General features: G+C 50.4%; 1 protein-coding gene across 1 annotated transcript in view; it reads right to left on the bottom strand.

The window, feature by feature from the left end:
- The window catches only part of col27a1b (collagen, type XXVII, alpha 1b), a 699,034-nt gene that overhangs the window by 331,376 nt on the left and 345,439 nt on the right, over positions 1 to 22,219 (bottom strand). The window contains exons 19-21 of the mRNA XM_072487808.1: positions 6,765 to 6,818; positions 5,766 to 5,819; positions 1,637 to 1,681 (exon numbers count right to left, since the gene is read on the bottom strand). Coding sequence (XP_072343909.1) covers positions 1,637 to 1,681; positions 5,766 to 5,819; positions 6,765 to 6,818 — 153 coding nt within the window. The remainder of the gene's footprint in view (positions 1 to 1,636; positions 1,682 to 5,765; positions 5,820 to 6,764; positions 6,819 to 22,219) is intronic.

Genomic DNA, 22,219 nt, shown 5'->3' with positions numbered 1-22,219 from the left:
TAAGCTCACTGGCCTATAATTTAAAAACTCAAAAGTGAGTTATATGGTCACAAACTCAATCATCCTAAACAATCAGACCAAAAATAATTTAACACTCATTTACAAGTCCTTGTTAAGCAGCCCATTCCGAATCACACTCGACAAAGGCTTTCCTGTAATTCAACAAGAGCTTTCTCCTCAAATGCTTCTCAGTGTCTCCTTTACCAAAAAGTTTTCTCTCTCCAAATCTTACTTCCCCAAAGCCCCAGACCCCACCAACCCCACCTCAACCTCTTACCTGGCGTCCTCCTGCCGAGACAGATCTCCCAAAGCTTCTCCCGTTAACGTGCAAAATAACGCTCCTTCACAAATCGCCAGGTTTTGTGCAATGTTTCTGCTGTGACATCTTACTCAAGTACACACTCCCCTTCGACTCACTCAGCATTGGTTTCCTCCAAAGGCATGCACCTTCTTTCCTTAAGCCTGGTTACCTGCTCCTTCCTTGGGGACTGAGAACTGAGAACATCACCGACCATCAATCCATGTTCTCCCACCTCAATGTGGTCAACACATCACTGAGGGATTGGCAGTTTAAACGTTAGCCGATTTAAGGTGAACTTGTGTCTAAATTATTAATTTATCTGCTTTAATATTGTACACTCCTTTGCTTCAAAAATATTTAAACACGATATATAATTAGACAAAGATGTGGAGGTCACGGGGGATTATGGGAATAGGGCGGGTGCCTAGGTAGGGTGGTCTTTCAGAGGGTCGGTGCAGACTTGATGGGACAAATGGCCTCTTCCTACACTGCAGGATTCTCTGTATTCTATGGATTCATCTGATATTTTACTTAAGGTACCAGAGCGAAATTCTCCGAAATCGGCGCGATGTCCGCCGACCGGCGCCAAAAACGGCGCAAATCAGTCCGGCATCGCGCCGCCCCAAAGGGGCGGAATCCTCCGCATCTTGACCGGCCGAGCCCTAACCTTGAGGGGCTAGGCCCGCACCGGACTGATTTCCCCCCCGCCAGCTGGCGGGAAAGGCCTTTGCTGCCCCGCTAGCTGGCGCGAAAATGACATTGCCGGGCGGCGCATGCGCGGGAGCGTCAGCGGCCGCTCACGGCATCCCCGCGCATGCGCAGTGGAGGGGGACTCTTCCGCCTCCGCCAGGGTGGAGACCGTGGCGAAGGCGGAATGAAAAGTGTGCCCCCACGGCACAGGCCCGCCCGCGGATCGGTGGGCCCCGATGGCGGGCCAGGCCACCGTGAGGGCAACCCCCCGGGGCCAGATCGCCCCGCGCTTCCCCCCCCTCCCAGGACCCCGGAGCCCGCCCGCGCCGCCTTGTCACGCCGGTAAGAGAGGTGGTTTAATCCACGCCGGCGGGACAGGCATTCCAGCAGCGGGACTTCGGCCCATTCGGGCCGGAGAATCGCCGGGGGGGGGGGGGGGGCGCCAGCGGCGCGGCGCGATTCCTGCCCCCGCCAAATCTCTGGTGCCGGAGAATTCGGCAACCGGCGGGGGCGGAATTCACGCCAGCCCCCGGCGATTCTCCGACCCGGCCGGGGGGGGGATCGGAGAATCTCGTCCCAGATGTTTATTTTGATCTGTGGAGGAACATTGCAAGGAATGAATAATAATGAGAAACATAAACACACCTCAGGCCCTGGATCTCCGAGTGGTCCTATCCGTCCTTCATCGCCCTGCGATAAACCACATACAAAGCGTCCGTCAGTTAATAATATGCATTACTCATTAGAATACACCTTACCATTCTGGGGTCAAAGCCCTGTCATACAGCAAGTTGCCTGGGCCCATCTTCTCAATAGGGGGAGCCTCGGCATTCTGCCATTTGCACAGTCACTGCCGACTGGCACCATGAGAGTACAAATTGATACCTCTGGGTGGGGCAACCATTCTCTTTGCTTGAGTTGTACAGTTTTTATTAGCTGCCATCCAACAATGGTTGGATGGGCAGCATGGTGGCACAGCGGGTTAGCACGGTTGCTTCACAGCGCCAGGGTCCCAGGTTCGATTCCCGGCTTGGGTCACTGCCTGTGCGGAGTCTCCACGTTCTCCCCGTGTCTGCGTGGGTTTCCGCCGGGTGCTCCGGTTTCCTCCCACAGTCCAAAGCCGTGCAGGTTAGGTGGATTGGCCGTGATAAATTTCCCTTAGTGTCCAAAAAGGTTAGGTGGGGTTACTGTGTTACGGGGATAGGGTGAAGGTGAAGGACTTAAGTGGGGTGCTCTTTCCAAGGGCTGGTGCAGACTCAATGGGCCGAATGGCTTCCTTCTGCACTGTAAATTCTAGGTTTCCTAATACCTACGGGTCAAAATAAAAGGACCACCACAGGCTTCTCGTCATTTTTTGATTGCATCATATTGATTCCGGATGATCATTTGGGACCTTGGGTGAAATTGTACTCCACTGGTGGGGTTTGACAACACTGAGACAGCTATGTACAGATCTGGCTTCAATAGAGGCTCTTGTACGATGTTCTCCTAACACTAGTTTTCTTTGCCTTCTTAAAGAAAAGATTGAAAAAAAATTATACTGGCTATGTCAGTGAATGTGCATGTACAGCAATTTAAGACATCGCATCATGGCTTTAAAAGTGGCATTAAGATGCTTGGAGTACCAACAACAAATTAAACCGGCTTCCATTTATATAGCGTCTTTCATGGAATAAAACATCCCAAGCTGCCACTTGGGGGCGATTATCAAACAGAATTTAACCCTGAACACATAGGGAGATATTAAGGCGGGTGGCGAAAAGCTTGGTCAAAGAGGTAGGTTTTACGGAGCGTCTTACAGCAGGAAAATGAGGCGGAGAGGAATAGGGAAGGAATTCTGGAGCTTAAGGGTGAGGCCAATAATAAGGAACTTAAGGATAAGGTCGCCAGTGGTGGAGCAATTAAAACCCGGGATATTCGAAAGGCTGGAATTAGAAGAGTTCACTGAACCTGGAGGGGTGTGGGACTGAAGAGGTTATTGAAACAGAGAGGGGCTTACGGGGTTATTTTGGAGGAGGAGAAGGCGCCACTAGAAGGGATCAAGGCAAAGTTGGAGGAAGATTGGGAGAGGGTATGGAGGAGGTGTGAGGTGCTCCGGAGGGTGAATGCCTCCACCTCGTGTGCGAGGTTGGGGCTGATACAGCTGAAGGTGGTGTATAGAGTGCACCTTACAAGGGTGAGGATGACCCGGCTCTTTGAGGGGGTAGAAGATGTGTGTGAATGTTGCGGGGGGGACCCCGCAAACCACGTTGATATGTTTTGGTCCTGTCTAAAGCTGGAGGATTACTGGAAGGAGGTGTTCAGGGTAATCTCTAAAGTGGTGCACGTGAAACTGGACCCGGGCCCTCGGGGGGCCATATTCGGGGTGTCGGACCAGCCGGGGTTGGAAACGGGCGCGGAGGCAGATGTTGATCTCCCGAAGGTGGATCCTTTTGGGGTGGGGATCAACCTCTTCACCCTGTGCCCTGGCGTGGTGGGGGGACCTGCTGGAATTCTTGACGCTTGAAAAGGTCAAATTTGAACTGAGGGGAAGGATGGAGGGATTCTACAATTCATGGGCGTTATTCATTATGCACTTTCAAGAACTGGATCACATCGAACATTAGGGGGGTTGGGGGCTGGGAGGGTTGGGGGGAGGGGGGCAGTGTGTGTTAATGGTGACTATGGGTGATTCCTGATTCCTCTTTGTCATTTGTTTATGTGAACATGCGGGTTAATGTTTGGGGTTTGGTGGGAGGATGGGATCGTTGTTATTGATATGGGGATTGGCATTACATTCGTTACTGATTATTGTTTATTGTTGGATGTAAATTTGGGAGAAGATGTGAAAAAGGAGGAGAATAAAAAAATATTTTTAAAAAAGGAAACCGAGAGAGGTGAGGGCACGAGGGAATGTGAAAACGAGGACAAGAAGGGCGCGATATAAATGCAACCCTTATTTTTGCTCAGACACAAACATTAGAGAATGATTATATTTGTGCTAAATCTAATTTACTTGGAGCCTGGTATTTTCCTTTCAGTTAGTCCATGAATGATGGAAAAATATATTTTTTGCTTTTATCCATTAAAGTTGGAAAAGAACTCAATGTCTGCATGTGGGTTTTTTTTCACATCTATTGAAACGGCTGCTGATCCAAACTGGAATCATTTATCTCTGATCTTTGCAGGATGTTGTACTGAATAAACCAAATGTATTTTACAAGGAAGTTTTTTCATTAATTTTCCTATTCTTCCTTTGCAAACTCTCTGATGCCATTCCCGAGCTCACATCAGATACAGCTGTTGCTATGACAGACATCAGTACAGAGTCACCCTGAGTTGTGAAGTGGGCTGTTTTAACCCTTTTTTGCGCTGGATTAAAGAAAAACCTCCACTTTGATTCGGGGCGGCACAGTGGTTAGCACTGCTGCCTCACAGCGCCTGGGAACCCGGTTCAATTCCAGCCCTGGGTCACTGTCTGCGCGGAGTCTGCACGTTCTCCCCGTGTGCGCGTGGGTTGCCTCCGGCTGCTCCGGTTTCCGCCCACAGTTCAAAGATGTGCGGGTTAGGTGGATTGGCCCTGACCAATGCGTGAGGTTATGGGGATAGGGCGGGTGAGTGGGCCGAGGTAGAGTGCTCTTTCGAAAGGCCGGTTCAGATGCGATGGGCAAAATGGCCAACCTTCTGCGCTGTGGGGATTCCACGGATATGGATTCTGCGGCAAAATCCAACGGCCAATCTGCGCCCGAAAAGCAGCTTGCCGCAGAACAGTGTGGCCGATAGAAGCCGGGAGACCCCATTCCCGGGATCTACCTGGCTCGCCACGCTCCGCAAGACGTTGCGATACAATCGCAGCGAGTCTGACTCTAATGTGCAGATTCCCGAGCTTCCCAAGGCTTTGGGATTCATCCCCTTTGCCTCGTAGACCTCAGGCCAGCACTGTGCAGCACTCGCTCTCTCATACAGTGTCCCGGCTGTTCCCGAACAAAATGTGCTCAAATTGAATAATGTCCTTCACCAGTGTGGCTTAACAATATAATAAGCATACTATTAACAAGGACAACTCGAAGGGGGGGGGGGGGGGGGGGTTCCATGCTGTGTATTAAAAATCCTGCATTTTATAGCACCTTTCAGGATCTCAGGATGTCTCAAAGTGATTTACGGCCAATGAAATACTTCAGAGAATCATAGAATTTACAGCGCAGAAGGAGGTCATTCGGCCCATCGAGTCTGCACCAGCCCTTGGAAAGAGCACCCCACCCAAGACGACACCTCCACCCTAACCCCATAACCCAGTAACCCCACCCAACACTAAGGGCAATTTTGGACACTAAGGGCAATTTAGCATGGCCAATCCACCTAACCTGCACATCTTTGGACTGTGGGAGGAAACCGGAGCACCCGGAGGAAACCCACGCACACACGGGGAGAACGCGCAGACTCCGCACAGACAGTGACCCAAGCCGGGAATCAAACCTGGGACTGTGATACTTCTCGAAGTTAGTCACTGGTGAAATGTGGGAAAATAAAGCAGTCAATTAGCAAACAGCAAGGTCTGATAAACAGAAATGTGATAAATGACCAGATAATGTTTTATGATGTTGATTGAGGGATGCATATCGACTCCAGGACACGAGGGAACACTCCCATGCTCTCCAAAGTAGCGGCCACGATATATTTTAACCTGACTGGGTTGATGCGGCTCGAGTTTAATGCTTAATCCAAGAGTAAAGCTAATGCACCGTTGGCAACAAAGTAATAACATGGTAGATGTAACTTTTCTCCCTGTACTTACCTCTTGACCGGGTAGGCCCTGTGGCCCAGGCAACCCTCGTGCTCCAGGCTTTCCCTGGGAAAGGTTTCAAAAAGAAAATATTAAACGCCGCAAATTTCTCACAAAAATTCGCAAACTCCCTGAAGCCCAAAATACTTTAGCCACCACAGTTGGTCTGACCTCCAAAGTGCAGCTGCCTGGGAAGACCTTTTGTGGTCACTGTCCCTTTAAGAGCAACACAGCAGAGGAAGGGCCGCCTGGCCTGGGTGTCCAATTGGAACTCGGAACAGGGAAACACCACAGGGGGGAGGAATTCTCTTCGGCTGGAGGCATTCCAGAACTAGCAGCTTACATGCTGCTGAACTTGTAGACCCTCGTAAATAAATCCTTTGTTATTCACTAATTAAGTGCACTTTCCATCCACAATATTTAAATCGATCGGAGCAATACCAACAAAAGCATTACTGGTTGGTCAATCCTTTGGAAAGACAGCCGGATAGTTTATTTATTTAGTGAATGCATAGCTAAGCAATAACCTTCTCATTTGCTGAGGGGAAGGTGATCAGGCGCCCACTCAGCGTGTAGGTAGGTCTTTCCGCAAGGGTACGAGGGGTTTGCACTGAGGCGCCAGCAGTGGAGGTTCGCTGCACGGGGGCCCTGGCCTGTCCTGAACCTATTTAGCAAGGACCACCGTCGCCATGGCAGCTCAACGCCTGCCATTTAACAGTTGGGGTTTGTTACAAGGAGCCTGTTAGTGACTTCCCATATTTCCCATTCCTGGATTTGAAGGCTGCCTGTTGGCGGACCCTGTTCGGGGAGGGTGTTCCGGGATGGAGGGAGGATGGTAGGTGGGTTGAACTGGTCACCGTGGAGTGATGCGAGGTCCAGGGCGGACAGTTTCGACCAGTTTTGTAGGATTTGAAATGAAAATGTCAAACATACAAGTCTTTCAGCCTGGTCATGAGCTACTTTAGTTAGCTAATCTCCCGCCTGATTGGAAAGCCATTTAACTGCACTCACCTTTAGGCCTTCTGGACCATTTTGCCCTGGAGGTCCGATATCACCTGGGAAACCCTAAATGGAATTTATAAGATAAAAGATGATAGTTCATGAGTAAGTGACGCAACATATATACACACGATGTATCGTTGACCGTCTGGAGTCTTTGGAATTACAAACTGATATTCTAGTCAATACAGGACAAAGCAGCCCGCAAACATTCAAATCCTCCACCGCCGACGAACATTAGCAGCCGTGTGTACCATCTACAAGGTGCAATGCAGTAACTCGCCAATGCTCCCTAGGCAACACCTTCCAAACCCACGGCCACTACCATCTAGAAGGACAAGGGCAGCAGATACCTGGGAACCCCACCACCTGGAGGTTCCCCTCCAAGTCACTCACCACCCTGACTGGGAAATATATTGCCGTTCCTTCACTGTCGCTGGGGCAACTCCCCCTCTAACAGCACAGTGGGTGTAGCTACACCCCAAGGACTGCAGCGGTTCAAGAAGGCAGCTCACCACCACCTTCTGAAGGGCAACTAGGGACGGCAATAAATGCTGGTCCGTAAATTTATGTTTTTAAAAAGTCCTTGCATTCTACAGTAGAGATAGACAAGCATATCCAATCTGGGAGTAATTTTGCGTAAGTCACAGCTAAACCTATGCTCAGGAATTTGCTCACAGTGGGGGGGAGGGTGCATGTTTCAGCTCCCGGACTCTGGACCGCTTTTGTATAATTGCAGGGACAAGGAGGATCCGAGACGTCTAGTAGTTTGGCAGCTAGAGCGGATAACCTGGAGAGGATGTTTCTCTGCCTTCTTCCCTTTGCTGCTGCCCGCACTGTGCTGCGTTGTGCCATATCCGGCGAATGTATTAAATATTAAACACCCTCAAGCCGCGGTGGACTTTGATTTTGCCCTTCCCAACATCTGTCCCTCCACTGTGGTGTAAAGATTAACAGGGTTCATCTCAAACGGCAGATGGTGGTGTCGTGGCAAAGTCACTGCGTTGGTCATCCTGAGGCCTAGGCTAATGGTTTGGGGCCAAGGCTTCGAACTCCACCATCGTAGCAGCTGGTGCAATTCAAATTCAATGAATAACAATCGGAATTGAAAACTAGTCTCAGTCACGGTGACCCCTGATGATTATCACTGATTGTTGTAAAAACCCAATTTGCTCACTAACGCCCTGAAGGGGAGGAAATCTGCCGTCCCTATCAGGTTTGGCCTACATGTGATTCCAGGCCCTGGGCAATGAGTGCCCCCCCCCACCCCCCCCCCCCCCCCCCCCCCCGCCCGAAGTGACCGAGCAAGACACTCAGTTCATGGTAATAAGGTAGGGGAACAAATACTGGCCTTTCATCAAACCTCCGATCTGTGAGAGAATGAATGTTAAAAAATAGAGTGGATAGAACTTGGAAATGGAGAGTCTGAGATCCGGGCATGGACCAGCCTCCCAGGACCCACCCGCTAAACGGGATGAGAGTTGCCACAGATAGAACCCATCATTTTACAATATCGGATAATCAATGGCAAAACGTATTCGATAGATTTCAAAGTTTGTACAAGAGTAAGTAAAAGTTGAGGATCAGGTGCTTCAGCTCAGCGAGCTGACCTCTCCAAAACTCCAACTCACCCCCAATCTAATATTCACCTGTACTTCCATTTGAAAAATTAAACCCCAAGTCTCGCCAGAGATTGCTTCACACATTTGTCAGCTTTTGACAAAATCATTTTGTCTGCTGGCGTTTCAAATCACCATTGGCTAAATCTATTGGCCCGACGACCCACAAACTAGCATTCTGGATTCACGTTATCTGTGTCATTTAAGACTTTATATTTCTTTGCCAAGGTCTTCCATTAATGGCTTTTTAGTTTGGCTTGTAAGGCATGGTTTTAACCCGTACCGAAGCACCTTAATGCTAATGTTCCTTTTTGTTACATTTCTCTGCACTCACAAACTTTATTCTGGCAAATGGAATCACACATAGTCTGACCAGCAAGTGACCACAGTAATTTGATAATCCTTTGCTCCTGCTTTGAATTCTAACATTATATTTAGTGTCTAATTGCTTTTTAACATTGCCTTAACATTGAAAATGATTAGTTTAGTACCCGCAACGTTCTTTAAAAGTCGCTTTCTGCTAATTCCATACATGTGTCAGCTGTGGCTCAAAGGACAGCATTCTTTCAGCTGTGTGAGGTCGTGGGTTCCACCCCTGCCAGTGCAGCACTGAAGTAGTGCTGCAAGGTCAGAGGCGCTTTGGACGGTATTATTAAACCAAAGCCCTGTCTGAAAATGAAAAATGAAAATCGCTTATTGTCACAAGTAGGCTTCAAATGAAGTTACTGTGAAAGGCCCCTAGTCGCCACATTCCGGCGCCTGTTCGGGGAGGCTGGTACGGGAATTGAACCGTGCTGCTGGCCTGCCTCGGTCTGCTTTCAAGAGCTAGCGATTTAGCCCAGTGTGCTAAACCAGCCCTCGCCCTCTCGGGATGTTTAAAAACCCCATGGCACTCTTTCGAAGAACAGCAAGTGAGTGATCTTGAGGGTCCTGGGCCAAGTGTTTATTCCCCAGACAACACCACCAAAGTTTGCTGTGTGTGCAAAAGCTTCCACCCGGATCCTTCAAAACGGCGGCTAAGTGTTGACGCCGGCGTAAACACCGGAGTGTTTCACCTGGGAAAGCAGTCGGGGGTGGGGTGGGGGTGGGGGGGGGGGGGGGGGGGAGCCTTTCCCTGGCAGTGGGAGTGAGGGTTGCAGGGGGGCAGTGTTTGGCAGGTCCACGCGTGGCCGGCACCATGCGGCCGCCACAGGCCGCTGCCGTGTGTATGCGCGGCCCGGACCTGGCCATTCTGCGGCCATATCCGCAGGTGAAGCGGGCTTTACACTGCGCGGCTGCCGCCCCCCCCCCACTGGCCGGAGGATCAGTGTGCGGGGGCCGCCGACGTTTTGGTTGTAAGACCAGACGGATCCTGCGGACGTGGCTGCAGAATCAGAGAATCCAGCCCCACATCTCCAATGCTGTGTGCACTTTTAGTCTCCTTATTTAAGGAAAGATGTAAACGGAAGTGGTTCAGAGGAGGTTTACTCGGAGGTGATACCTGGAATGCGCGGCTCGTCTTATGAAGAGAGGTTGGACAAACAGGGCTTGCTCCCATTGGAGTTTAGAAGATTGAGGGGTGACTTGATTGAAATATATAAGATCCTGAATGGTCTCGACAAGGTGGACATGGAAAGGATGTTTCCTCTAGTGAGAATGTTACCTCCAGATACACGGGGCATGATTTTAAAATTAGGGGTGGTTCTCTCGGACAGAGATGAGGAGTACCATCCACAAGATGCTTTGCAGCATCTCACCAAAGCTCCTTACACAGCACCTTCCAAACCTGTGCCGCTACCATCTCGACGGACAAAGGCAGCAGACACTTGGGAACCCCACCACATGAAAGTTCTCCTCCAAGTCTCGCACCAACTACATCACTGTAGCTTCACTGGCGCTGGCCAAGATCCTCAAAATCTCCAACTCCCTATGTGGTGTACCTACACCACATAGACTGCAGTGGTTCAATGACTCATGCTCCACCTTCTCAATAATCATCATCTTTATTGTCACAAGTAGGCTTACATTAACACAATGAAGTTACTGTGAAAAGCCCCTAGTCGCCACATTCCGGCGCCTGTTCGGGTACACAGAGGGAGAATTCAGAATGCCCAATTCACCTGACAATAAGATAACTTGGTCTGGTTGAAAGAGAGAAACTATTTCTTCTGGTGACAGTGGACATCGATGGGACATAAATCTTGGAAATCGAGTGAGGCCCAGCAGGGTCGAACTAAGAAAGCACTTTCGGACAAAGGGGGATGGAAATCTGGAACTTAATCAGCCAAAAGGCTGTGGATGACGGGGGCCAATTGGCACATTCAAGGCTGAGATTGCGAGAGTTTTGTCCAGCTGGGTTAAGAAGGGTTAAAAATCAAATGGAGTCATGGATTGGATGCTGGAACAGAATCAAGGGGGTGAATGTTTAACGCTCACATGCTTGATGGCACACAGGCGACACAGAGCCTCTATGGCAATGTGATGAATGATAACTGTACCTTTAATGTCATGATCCCTTTAAGACCGGGTTTGGAACCCTGGGGGACTCCGCCTCCGGCTCCGGCCCCAGGGAGCTGTATATAAGGATACGTTCAGTGGGCAGTGTGCAGTGAGCACACTTCTCGCCAGCTGTCTGGTTCTCTGGTAATTAAAGCCTTTGTATTATCACTCTCCTAACCCTAACACTCTCCTAACCCTAACACTCTCCTAACCCTAACACTCTCCTAACCCTAACACTCTCCTAACCCTAACACGCACCCCCCTCCCCCACCCCGCTGAACAAACACAAACAGAGACAGTGTCAGCCTGAGTAAAGGTTGGTTGGGGGGGTGGGGGGGGGGGGGGGGGGGGGGGGGGGGGGGGAGGGTGATGGAGAATGGGTGCATGACAGGGAGGAGGTAGACAGAATCTGACGTTTACTCACCCACCCCCCCCCACCTCGTCCCCGGAATGACCATGTCTGAATCCACCAGGAGACGGCAGCTCCAGCCCGGAGTCCTGGAATGAGCACGCTCAAGAAGGGATTGTCCAAATGGGGGTTGTAGACATGGTGGAGGCACTGAGACCTGCCCCCTGCTGGCAATCCCCTTTGAGCACTCCAGCAGGGCGTTGCGAATATCCTTGGCACAGGAGATCTGCGACCTGATCGTGCTCAGGAACTGAGTGTACGACTGTCTGCACTGTGTCTGGCTTGGTTGCAGTGGGAACCAGGTTGGGCGAGTGTTTGGAACTGTCGATGCTGTGGGAAAGGCATTCAAAGGCCAGCCTCAGGCTTATTAATGGGTAATTAAGGATGGCCAATAAATGCTGGCCCAACCAGCAATGTCCAGCTAAAGCTATTCTTAGTGACACCAAGGCAGCAATCAAAACGACTTCTTCCCAAAATGTCATAAACTGTGACAATAAAACACCAAGGATTAGATTGCAGCTTTGAAATCACTCCTTGGCATCTGCTAACTCATACAAAAGACAGTTTGAATACCAGTTGGTTGCTTTTTTTGGCAACTGCAAAGGCAGTCCTTGTTGCCTTGTGCTATCCAACTGAATGATTAGCAATGGTGACATAACTGTTAAGCATTTCATGAAAAATATTTTGCAGTTTATTACTGAGAAACCGATTACTTGGAAAATGCTTTGTGCTTCTAAACGCGAAGTTACTGAAAATCCACGGAAGCTAGAAAATGTTTTGGATTATCGTCCTGTGTCATATTATCAGTTCTGTCCCCTACTGCACCAAGGGTTCCGAATACTAACTAACAAGCTAACTCACACAGTGAGTGAGAAAACTACCTTCTCATATCTGGGATTCTGTCCAAACATTTCCAACTGAAGAGTCCATCGATTAGGTATTAAATTGTCATGTGAGAGTACCTTTAAGAATTGGGTGTTTATAAATGGGTGTGAATATAAATATCTGTAGTGAGAGTACCTTTAAGAAATGGGTGTTTATTATTGCAGTGATGTCAGAGAGTGGGTGGAGCTGGTCTGTCTGTCAGCTTTTTACTTCCCTTTGTGAGCAGGCTGCAGGGTGTGTTTTAGTTTCGTTTTCAGTGTTGGAGCTGAAGCCAGACAGAGCAGGTGTACTGCAGTTCTCTCTGCCATCAAAAGACTATCTCTTGATCATTTGGTGAATTCATAATTATAAATGTTTTCAGTAGTGACTTTAACCTGATGTGCTTCTGATAAAGGTTTTGTTTTTAAGTCGGATGGATGTTAAAAAGGAAAGCTTAAAGGATTACTTCGTGTTGTAGTCTTTGGGGGTTGTATTTGAATTGATGGTTGCTAAGATGTTCACTGTATGTTTTAAAAAGGTTAACTTGAGTTCATAGAATAAACATTGTTTTGCTTTAAAAAATACTTTTCCATTTCTGCTGTACCACACCTGTAGAGTGGGCTCCCCATAACCACAATCGATTAAAAGTTGTGGGTCAGGTGAATTCCATGATACACTTTGGGGTTCTCTAAACCCTGGCCCATAACAAAATTAACGGGCTGGCTTCAATCTGATCGCTAGTGGACGTGGCATAATTTGTCATTAACATGGAGAGCTCACTCGGACGTGCCGGACAGGTAGTGGCTGCAGGAAGCTCTGCTTTTACACTGGGGGACTGATGTCCCGGAATAGTTCATTTTTTTGAGGCAGAATGCAGCAAGCTTTACTGAGCCACAAACTGTGCTGCACAATACTGGAGTGCGGTTGATGATGACAACAGGTGCCAAAGTACATAAGGGGCGCGATTCTCCACTCCCGCGCCGGTTGGGAGAATCGCCTGGGCCGCCAACATTTCCGGGGACGCCGGTCCGACACCCTCCCGCGATTCTCCCAAGCGGCAGGAACGGCCCGGTCGAGTTTCGCAGGCCGGAGATTCGCCGGAGACGCCCAAAATGGCGATTCTCCGGCACCCTCGCGATTCTGAGGCCCGGATGGGCCGAGCGGCCAGGCCAAAACGGCGGGTTCCCCCCGGCGCCGTCCACACCTGGTCGCTGCAGTCGTGGGCGGTGCGTGAACGCTGGGGTGGGCAGCCTGCGGGGCGGGGAGGGGGGATCCTGCACCGGCCTTCACCTGCAATGTGGGGTGGCCCGCGATCGGTGCCCACCGATCGTCGGGCCGTCCTCTCTGAAGGAGGACCTCCTTCTTACCGCGGCCCCACAAGATCCGTCCCCCATCTTCTTGCGGTGCGGATTTGGACAGGACGGCAACCACGCATGCGCGGGTTGGCGGATGACGTCCGTTATGCGGCGCCGGCCGCGTCATCTATGCGGCGCCGGACTTCCGGGTGCGGCGATGACCAGCTAAGTCGCACGTTTCGGCAGCTCCCGGTGGAACGGACTTTTGGGCTCTTAATAGGAGCCCCAACGGCAATTTTAACGGCAAAAAACACTGTGCTGTAATCCAGAAGGGAATCCCCCCTGGACACGGATGGAAAAAAGCGAGGAAGGTGGCCAGATTGCGGTGGATCCTCTAGAGCAGCGGCCAGGAAGGCAGGCACAAAGCAAGATGGCGTCGGAAGGAGGCAGTTTAATATGGGGCCCTGACCAACAAGAGTTCCTGCGGCGTTGCGTGGAAGAACTCAAAAAGGAGATGAAGAAGGAGCTATTGGTCCCGATATTACAAGCGATTGAGGGGCTAAAGGAGGAGCAAAAGACCCAGGAACAGGAGCTTCGGGTCGTGAAGGCAAAGGCTGCTGAGAATGAGGACGACATACAGGGCCTGGTGGTGAAAACGGAGATGCACGAGGCACAACACAAAAGGTGTGTGGAAAGGCTGGAGGTGCTGGAGAATAATGCGAGGAGGAAGAATTTAAGGATTCTTGGTCTTCCCGAAGGTGTAGAAGGGGCGGACGTCGGGGCATATGTGAGCACGATGCTGCACTCGTTAATGGGATCGGAGGCCCCGACGGGTCTGCTGGAGGTGGAGGGAGCCTATCGAGTTATGGCGCGAAGACCGAGGGCTGGAGAAATTCCCCGAGCCATAGTGGTGAGATTTCTCCGATATAAGAAGAGAGAGATGGTCCTCAGATGGGCAAAGAAAACTCGGAGCAGTAGGTGGGAGAATGCGGTGATCCGCGTATATCAAGATTGGAGTGCGGAGGTGGCGAGAAGGAGGGCAAGCTTTAATCGGGCCAAGGCGGTGCTGCACAAACGGAAGATTAAATTTGGAATGCTGCAACCGGCAAGACTGTGGGTCACACATCAAGGGAAACACCACTACTTCGAAACGGCAGATGAGGCGTGGACATTTATTGTTGAGGAGAAACTGGAGTGAGCGGGCCATAAAAAGAACGTTTGGGACAAAGTGGGGGGGTGAATATGTGGGATGAAGGGGGGGAAAAGAGGGAAGAGATGACTTCCCAAGTTGTTAATCCTGCGACCCTGTAACTTTTCTCTCTTCCCCATGCCGTGGGGGAGGGAGGATGAGGAGCTGAGGGCGCCGGCCATTGTGGGGCAGGGCCAAAAGGGAAGCGCGGGCTTTGTTCCCGCTCTATGGTAATCACGGCGGGAACAGGGAAGCAGGAAGGAGGGGGCCTTGCACAGTGTGAGCCGAGGTCACGGGGGAAGCCGAGGTCGGCCAGAGTTTGCTGACTTCTGGGAGCAACATGGGGGGTGCAATTACGCTAGTTTGGGATCTAGCGGGGGGGGGGGTTAACTGGGTTGCTGCTGCTGGGGAGAGGGGGGAGCTGGTATGGGAGGGGGGGGTCGGGGCGGGGGGGGCACCACTTGGGGGAGATACGGCTACGTGGGAACCGGGTGAGGAGCTGGATTGGAAAAGGAGATGGCTAGTCGTCAAGGGGGGGGGGGGTAAAGAGCCCCCCAACCCGGTTGATCACGTGGAATGTGAGAGGGCTGAATGGGCCGAATAAGAGGGCACGGGTACTCGCACACCTAAAGAAACTTAAGGCAGATGTGGTTATGCTTCAGGAGACGCATGTGAAGCTGATAGACCAGGTTAGACTTCGCAAAGGATGGGTGGGGCAGGTGTTTCATTCGGGGCTAGACGCAAAAAACAGGGGGGTGGCCATACTAGTGGGGAAGCGGGTAATGTTTGAGGCAAAGACTATAGTGGCGGATAGTGGGGGCAGATACGTGATGGTGAGTGGCAAATTGCAAGGGGAGGCGGTGGTATTAGTGAACGTGTATGCCCCGAACTGGGATGATGCCAACTTTATGAGGCGTATGTTAGGACGAATCCCGGACCTAGAAGTGGGGAAGTTGATAATGGGTGGAGATTTTAATACGGTGCTGGACCCAGGGCTGGACAGATCGAGGTCCAGGACCGGAAGGAGGCCGGCTGCAGCTAGGGTGCTTAAGGACTTTATGGAGCAGATGGGAGGAGTGGACCCCTGGAGATTTAGTAGACCTAGGAGTAAGGAGTTTTTGTTTTTCTCCTATGTCCACAAAGTTTATTCATGGATAGACTTTTTTGTTCAGGGAAGGGCACTGATCCCAAAGGTGACGGGGACGGAGTACACGGCTATAGCCATTTCGGATCATGCTCCACATTCGGTGGACCTGGAGATAGGGGAAGAAAAACAACAGCGTCCACCCTGGAGAATGGACATGGGATTATTGGCAGATGAGGGGGTGTGCTTAAGGGTGAGGGGGTGTATTGAAAGGTACTTGGAACTCAATGATAATGGGGAGGTACAGGTGGGAGTGGTCTGGGAGGCGCTGAAGGCAGTGGTTAGAGGGGAGCTGATATCTATTAGGGCACATAAAGGAAAGCAGGAGGGTAGGGAAAGGGAGCGGTTGTTGAAAGAACTTCTGAGGGTGGACAGACAATATGCGGAGGCACCGGAGGAGGGACTGTACAGGGAAAGGCAAAGGCTACATGTAGAATTTGACTTGTTGACTACGGGTAATGCAGAGGCACAATGGAGGAAGGCACAGGGTGTACAGTACGAATACGGGGAGAAGGCGAGCAGGTTGCTGGCCCACCAAATGAGGAAAAGGGGAGCAGCGAGGGAGATAGGGGGGGTGAGAGATGAGGAGGGAGAGATGGAGCGGGGAGCGGAGAGAGTGAATGGAGTGTTCAAGGCATTTTACGAAAGATTATATGAAGCTCAGCCCCTGGATGGGAAGGAGAGAATGATGTGCTTTCTGGATCAGCTGGAATTTCCTACGGTGGAGGAGCAGGAGAGGGTGGGACTGGGAGCACAGATTGAGACGGAGGAAGTGGTGAAAGGGATTGGGAGAATGCAGGCGGGGAAGGCCCCGGGACCAGACGGATTCCCAGTTGAATTCTATAGGAAATATATGGACTTGCTGGTCCCGCTACTGATGAGAACCTTTAATGAGGCGAGGGAAAGGGGGCAGCTGCCCCCGACTATGTCAGAGGCAACGATATCACTCCTCCTAAAGAAGGAAAAAGACCCGCTGCAATGCGGGTCCTACAGGCCCATTTCCCTCCTGAATGTGGACGCTAAGATTCCCCCCTCAACCAACAACCACACCCAGATAACATCCCTCCATCCCTAAGGGGGTCAGGGGTTATGGGGAGAAGGCAGGAGAATGAGGATGAGAAAAATATCAGCCATGATTGAATGGCGGCGCAGACTCGATGGGCCAAGAGGCCTAATTCTGCTCCTATGTCTTCTGATCTTATTCCCTCTCGCTGTTCCCGCCTAAACTAAACTAACTCCCCCCACCTCCCTCCTTCCCTAACCCCCTCCCCCTTATTGAATCTGCTAACAGTTTAGTTTTCCCCAAAGAAGTCGCTAAACAGCGGCCATCTCCAGATGTGTCCTACCGTTGATCCTCTCAGGGCGAACTTAATTTCCTCAAGTCTCAGAGGAACATGTCGCTAACCCATACCCCCGATTTCGGGGGCTTCAAGTCCCTCCACGCTAATAAGATCCGTCTCCGGGCTACCAAGGAGGCAAAGGCCAAAACGTCAGCCTCTCTCGCCCTCTGGACTCCCGGGTCTTCCGACACTCTGAAAATCACCACCTCTGGACTCGGTGCCACCCTTGTCTTTAAAACCGTGGACATCATGACATCGGCAAATACCCTTAGTTTCAGACATGCCCAAAGCCTGTGGACATGGTTTGCGGGCCCACCTGCACACACCTGTCCTCTACCCCAAAAACCTGTTCACCCGGGCCACCGTCATGTGTGCCCGGTGGACCACCTTGAATTGTATCAGGCTGAGCCTGGCACACGATGAGGACGTATTGACTCTACTCCGAGCATCTTCCCACAGACCCCCTCTAGCTCCTGAATACCTGCCCAACCACCCCTTCCTCAGCTAGCCTGGTCCACTACCCTCAGGAGTGTCTCCTGTAGCATTGCCACGTCCACCTTCAAACTCTTCAAATGCCCGAACACGTGAGCCCTCTTGACCGGCCCATTCAACCCTCTCGTGTTCCATGTGATCAGCCTGGTCGGGGGGGGGGGGGGGAGGCCACCCCCTCCCCTCACCTCTCCCCCCCCCCCCCCCCAACCATTCAACCGTAACCCCTCTTCGGCCAGCCTCCAGCCCGCGTCCCGCGTCTCCTCAGGCCCGCCCTCGGGCACCCACCATCATCGACCCCCAATTTGTCTCCAAGCGCCAGTCCCGCCCCTGTCAGCAGATCAATACCCCCTCCCCCCACCCTCCTCCCCATAACAAAATAACAATCCCAACCCCCCTCAACAAACTGATCACCTGGTGGCCCCCCACTGCGCTTCTGTGAGCTAGCCCACCCAGCTAGACTGGTAGCCCCCGCCCATGGCGCCAAGCATCCTAACGCCCACTGATCTCCCTCGCCCCCGCTCGAACATACATCACATTCCCCGCCATCCTTAATTGCCTAGCCAGCTCACCCTCTGGCCACTAATTATCCAACTCAGAGGAAATTACCATCGGGTGACTGCTCCTAACACAGTGAGGGGTCGGGACCTGCATTGGACTCCCAAATCAATAAGCAAAATCCTGCCTGAAATGTCCAAGTGTACAATTTTTCGATTGTATTGGGGATATAATTCTGTCGGGTTTTGCATCTGCCCTCACTCCTCTTGTGCCGTCAAGCTGCAAACATCGCGATTAGATTGAACCATTTTTCACATCATTCGGATGAACAATCTGGATCTGTGCAGTCTTGCTTTGGATCCAACTAAAGTTTTGCTTTGACTGAAGAAAGGGATTGCTGAATTGGCCCCAAGTCACTGAAGTTAGAACTTAGCTCCAGTTCTAAATTAAATTCACTCATCTGGCACAGCTTGAATGTTCCTGGAACATCTTGCCTTCCACATGGATTAAGCTAACACTGACTGGAGCAATGCAACTGACGATGCAGATAAATAACCGCATGTGGGCTACAACTACATTCTTCACTGCACTATGAAATAAAATGGGTTGTCCAAATGAAAAGGACTTTTGAGCCACAAATGCGAAGCTCCAGGTCTAATACAGTTGCTTAGTCATATGTAACTCGAAAGCCAGTGTCGGCTGAATTCCAGCTATTATTTTGCCAGTTCGTCAAATATGAACCTAAACCTGTTACACATATGGATGCACTTGGTGTACTTAAAATTGGCAAACTTCAACTCAACGTCCTGAAGCATCACACAACATGACGTGGGAGTCTGCAATGATTAAATGTCCAATTTCTAGGAATAGTCTGCAACGGAATGATGCGGACTCGAAAATCAAGACAAACAATTTAGCTACATTAAACCGTTCTGTTTCTCGGACAGGATGACGTACACCCTGGTAATCTGTGTTCAGTGCGTTAAGAGGGGTCCGTTGGAGAACTCAATATTACCCAGCTTGTGCAAATGATCACTTTGTTGGGATCTGGGCATATAATTTCCCTCAGTACCCAGGACATGCCTGACTGCACATTGGAATGTCAGGAATAGGAGCAGGAATTAGGCCACTTGGCCCCTCTAGCTTGCTCCGTCATTCAATAAGATCACGGCTGATCATATAATGGCCGGGGCTCCACTTTCCTGCCCTCTCCCCCACCACCCTTGACTCCATTGGCAGATCAAAAGTCTGTCTAACCGTTGTCTCTTGGCTCTCAAACCTGCTTTGCTTAATGCAATCATAAAACATGTTCTTTCAGTATTTTGCCTTCATCGAGATGATATACCGATATTCAGTTTTAAAATGCACCCATACGTCAAGAGTTAAATATCTATGAACGCTGGGGGAGTTGGAGAAGGCACGCAGAGCTTCAAACAATGTGCTTACAAAACCATTTAATTACTTTTATGTCAGCTTGTCAAACCATATCTGTAGAACATTTTTATTAAAACCTATCGAGAACTTCTTTTTTTCTCCTGCACTCATGGGAATATTGTCATCTTGTATTAATTTTTATTTAAACGTTGGTTCTGAATGGAATGGAGGGAGCTGTATCATTGCTAACAGAATCAGTGCCTTATTAAATCACATTATTCGCACAACAAGAGGCATGCAGGAACAGCTGCTACTAGTTCGAATCCAACATAAACATCAAACGGAATAAGACAGACCAAAAACTGACCTAATTTTTATTTTGAGTACAGAAATGTCAGCCTTTATTATTCTATTATTATTCTACATTGGCTCCCAGTCGGCAGTGTCTCGATTTTAAAATTCTTATCCATGGTCTTGTTCTTCCCCATCTGGGTAGCCTCTTCCAGCCTTACAACCCTCTGAGATCTCTGTGCTCCCTCAGCTGTGGCCTCCTCCGCACCCCTGGTTTGCGTCTCTCCACCATGGGGGGTTGCGCCATCGGCAAGCTCTGGAATTTCCTCCCCACACCTTTCCACCGCCACCACTTTTCTCGAAGTCACCCCTTAAAACCTATGTCGTTGACCGCACTCTTGGTCATCTGTGCGGTGATGTATGCCAATGGGCCATATCATGGCTGGATGATGTGCGACCTCCAACCAGCAGGTGGCGGCGGTACAGACACACACCATGCGGTCTCCAGAGCAAGGCCATGTGACCTGGGACCCGGCTATAAAGGGAGACATTTTGGGGGGGTGGAGGGGTGTAATGACTTAGGCCAGGCCCCCGAGATTGGCCAATTGGCCTAATCAGGGAACCCCTTTCTCTGTATATAACAGGGAGTGTTCGGCTGTTGGTTTTGTAAATAAAAGGAATTCTGGTCAAGGGACTTCTGCCTCCGTTGACATATTACAGGAAGGAAGGTCATTAATGAAGCAGCTGAAGATGGTTGGGCCTAGAACACTACCCTGAGGGACTCCTGCAGTGATGTACTGGAGCTGAGATGATTGGCCTCCAACAACCAGAAAGACAGCCACAAGAATCATAAATCATAGAATTTACAGTGCAGAAGGAGGCCATTCAGCCCATCGAGTCTGCACCAGCCCTTGGAAAGAGCACCCCATTTAAGCCTACACTGCGAACCTATCCTCGTAACCCAGTAACCTCACCCAACCGTTTTGGACACCACGAGGCAATTTAGCACGGCCAATCCACCTAACCTGCACATCTTTGGACTGTGGGAGGAAACCGGAGCACCCGGAGGAATCCCCACGCAGACACGGGGAAAACGTGCAGACTCCGCACAGACAGTGACCCAAGCCGGGAATCGAACCTGGAACCCTGGATATGTGAAGCAGCAGTGCTAACCACTGTGCTACCGTGCTGCCCTTGGATGGGATGCAATCTTCTTTTACGTCTCATTTGATAAAGTAAGGACTGAAGAACATTGTGATATACTAAAGGTTGATTTTGAAGAAGTTTGAGCAACTTGAAAAACTCCTTGTGCAGGTACACAGTGAGACAGCATGGTACGAAAAAAAAAGCACTGAGGGTATACTCGAGGACAATGAGGATATTTGGGCAGCACGGTAGCATAGTGGTTAGCACAATTGCTTCACAGCTCCAGGGTCCCAGGTTCGATTCCGGCTTGGGTCACTGTCTGTGCGGAGTCTGCACGTTCCCCCCGTGTCTGCGTGGGTTTCCTCCGGGTGCTCCGGGTTCCTCCCACAGTCCAAAGATGTGCGGGTTAGGTGGATTGGCCTTGATAAATTGCCCTTAGTATCCAAAATTGCCCTTAGTGTTGGGTGGGGTTATGGGGATCGGGTGGAGGTGTTGACCTTGGGTAGGGTGCTCTTTCCAAGAGCCGGTGCAGACTTGATGGGCCGAATGGCCTCCTTCTGCATTAACTTCTATCAAGTAAGTTCTATGATATTTAACCCTAACAAAGAGGGCTGGTATAATTATGAACTAAAGTTAGACATTTGGCTGAAACTAAAGTGAATAAAAAGGGCGATACGGATGAAGTAAATGTTTTCCTCACCATGATGCATAGATACTTCTGAAATGGGAAGTAACCAGTGTTGCCTGCAAGACCCCAGGACTATGAACTATTCTGAAATTAATTAGATTCCAGGCACATATTGTGGCATGGCTAAGAATGAGATTGCACTGAGAGCTTCATTCCATCCAAAGGAACCAATTGCCAAGTGGGACTGTTGTAGATTACGTTCCACAATTAAAGAAACTCTCTCGAAGACGTGGGTATGATCTGCTCGTAGGCGGCCTAAAGAACAATAAAATGCAGGCCGAGCTTTCGAGCAAAGGTGATCAGTTGACATGGAAGGAGGCCTGCGAAGTGGCTAGAGCAATGCAAGTGGCAGGAAGGGACAGCTGTAAATTGCAAGGCAGCTGTTTCCCTGAACTGATATGTTGAGGTCCACCACAGTCCAGAGATGTGACTGTCTGTGCGGAGTTTGCACGTTCTCCCCGTGTGTGCGTGGGTTTCCTCCGGGTGCTCCGGTTTCCTCCCACAGTCCAAAGATGCGCAGGTTAGGTGGATTGGCCATGCTAAATTGCCCTTAGTGTCCAAAAAAGGTTAGGTGGGGTTACTGGATTACAGGGATAGGTTGGAAGTGTGTGCTGAAATAGGGTGTTCTTTCCAAGGGCTGGTG

This window comes from Scyliorhinus torazame, chromosome 22 (assembly GCF_047496885.1).
Source record: "Scyliorhinus torazame isolate Kashiwa2021f chromosome 22, sScyTor2.1, whole genome shotgun sequence".
Lineage (NCBI taxonomy): Eukaryota > Metazoa > Chordata > Chondrichthyes > Carcharhiniformes > Scyliorhinidae > Scyliorhinus > Scyliorhinus torazame.
The sequence above is the reverse complement of the archived record's forward strand: the minus strand, read 5'-3'. Positions and strand labels throughout refer to the sequence as shown.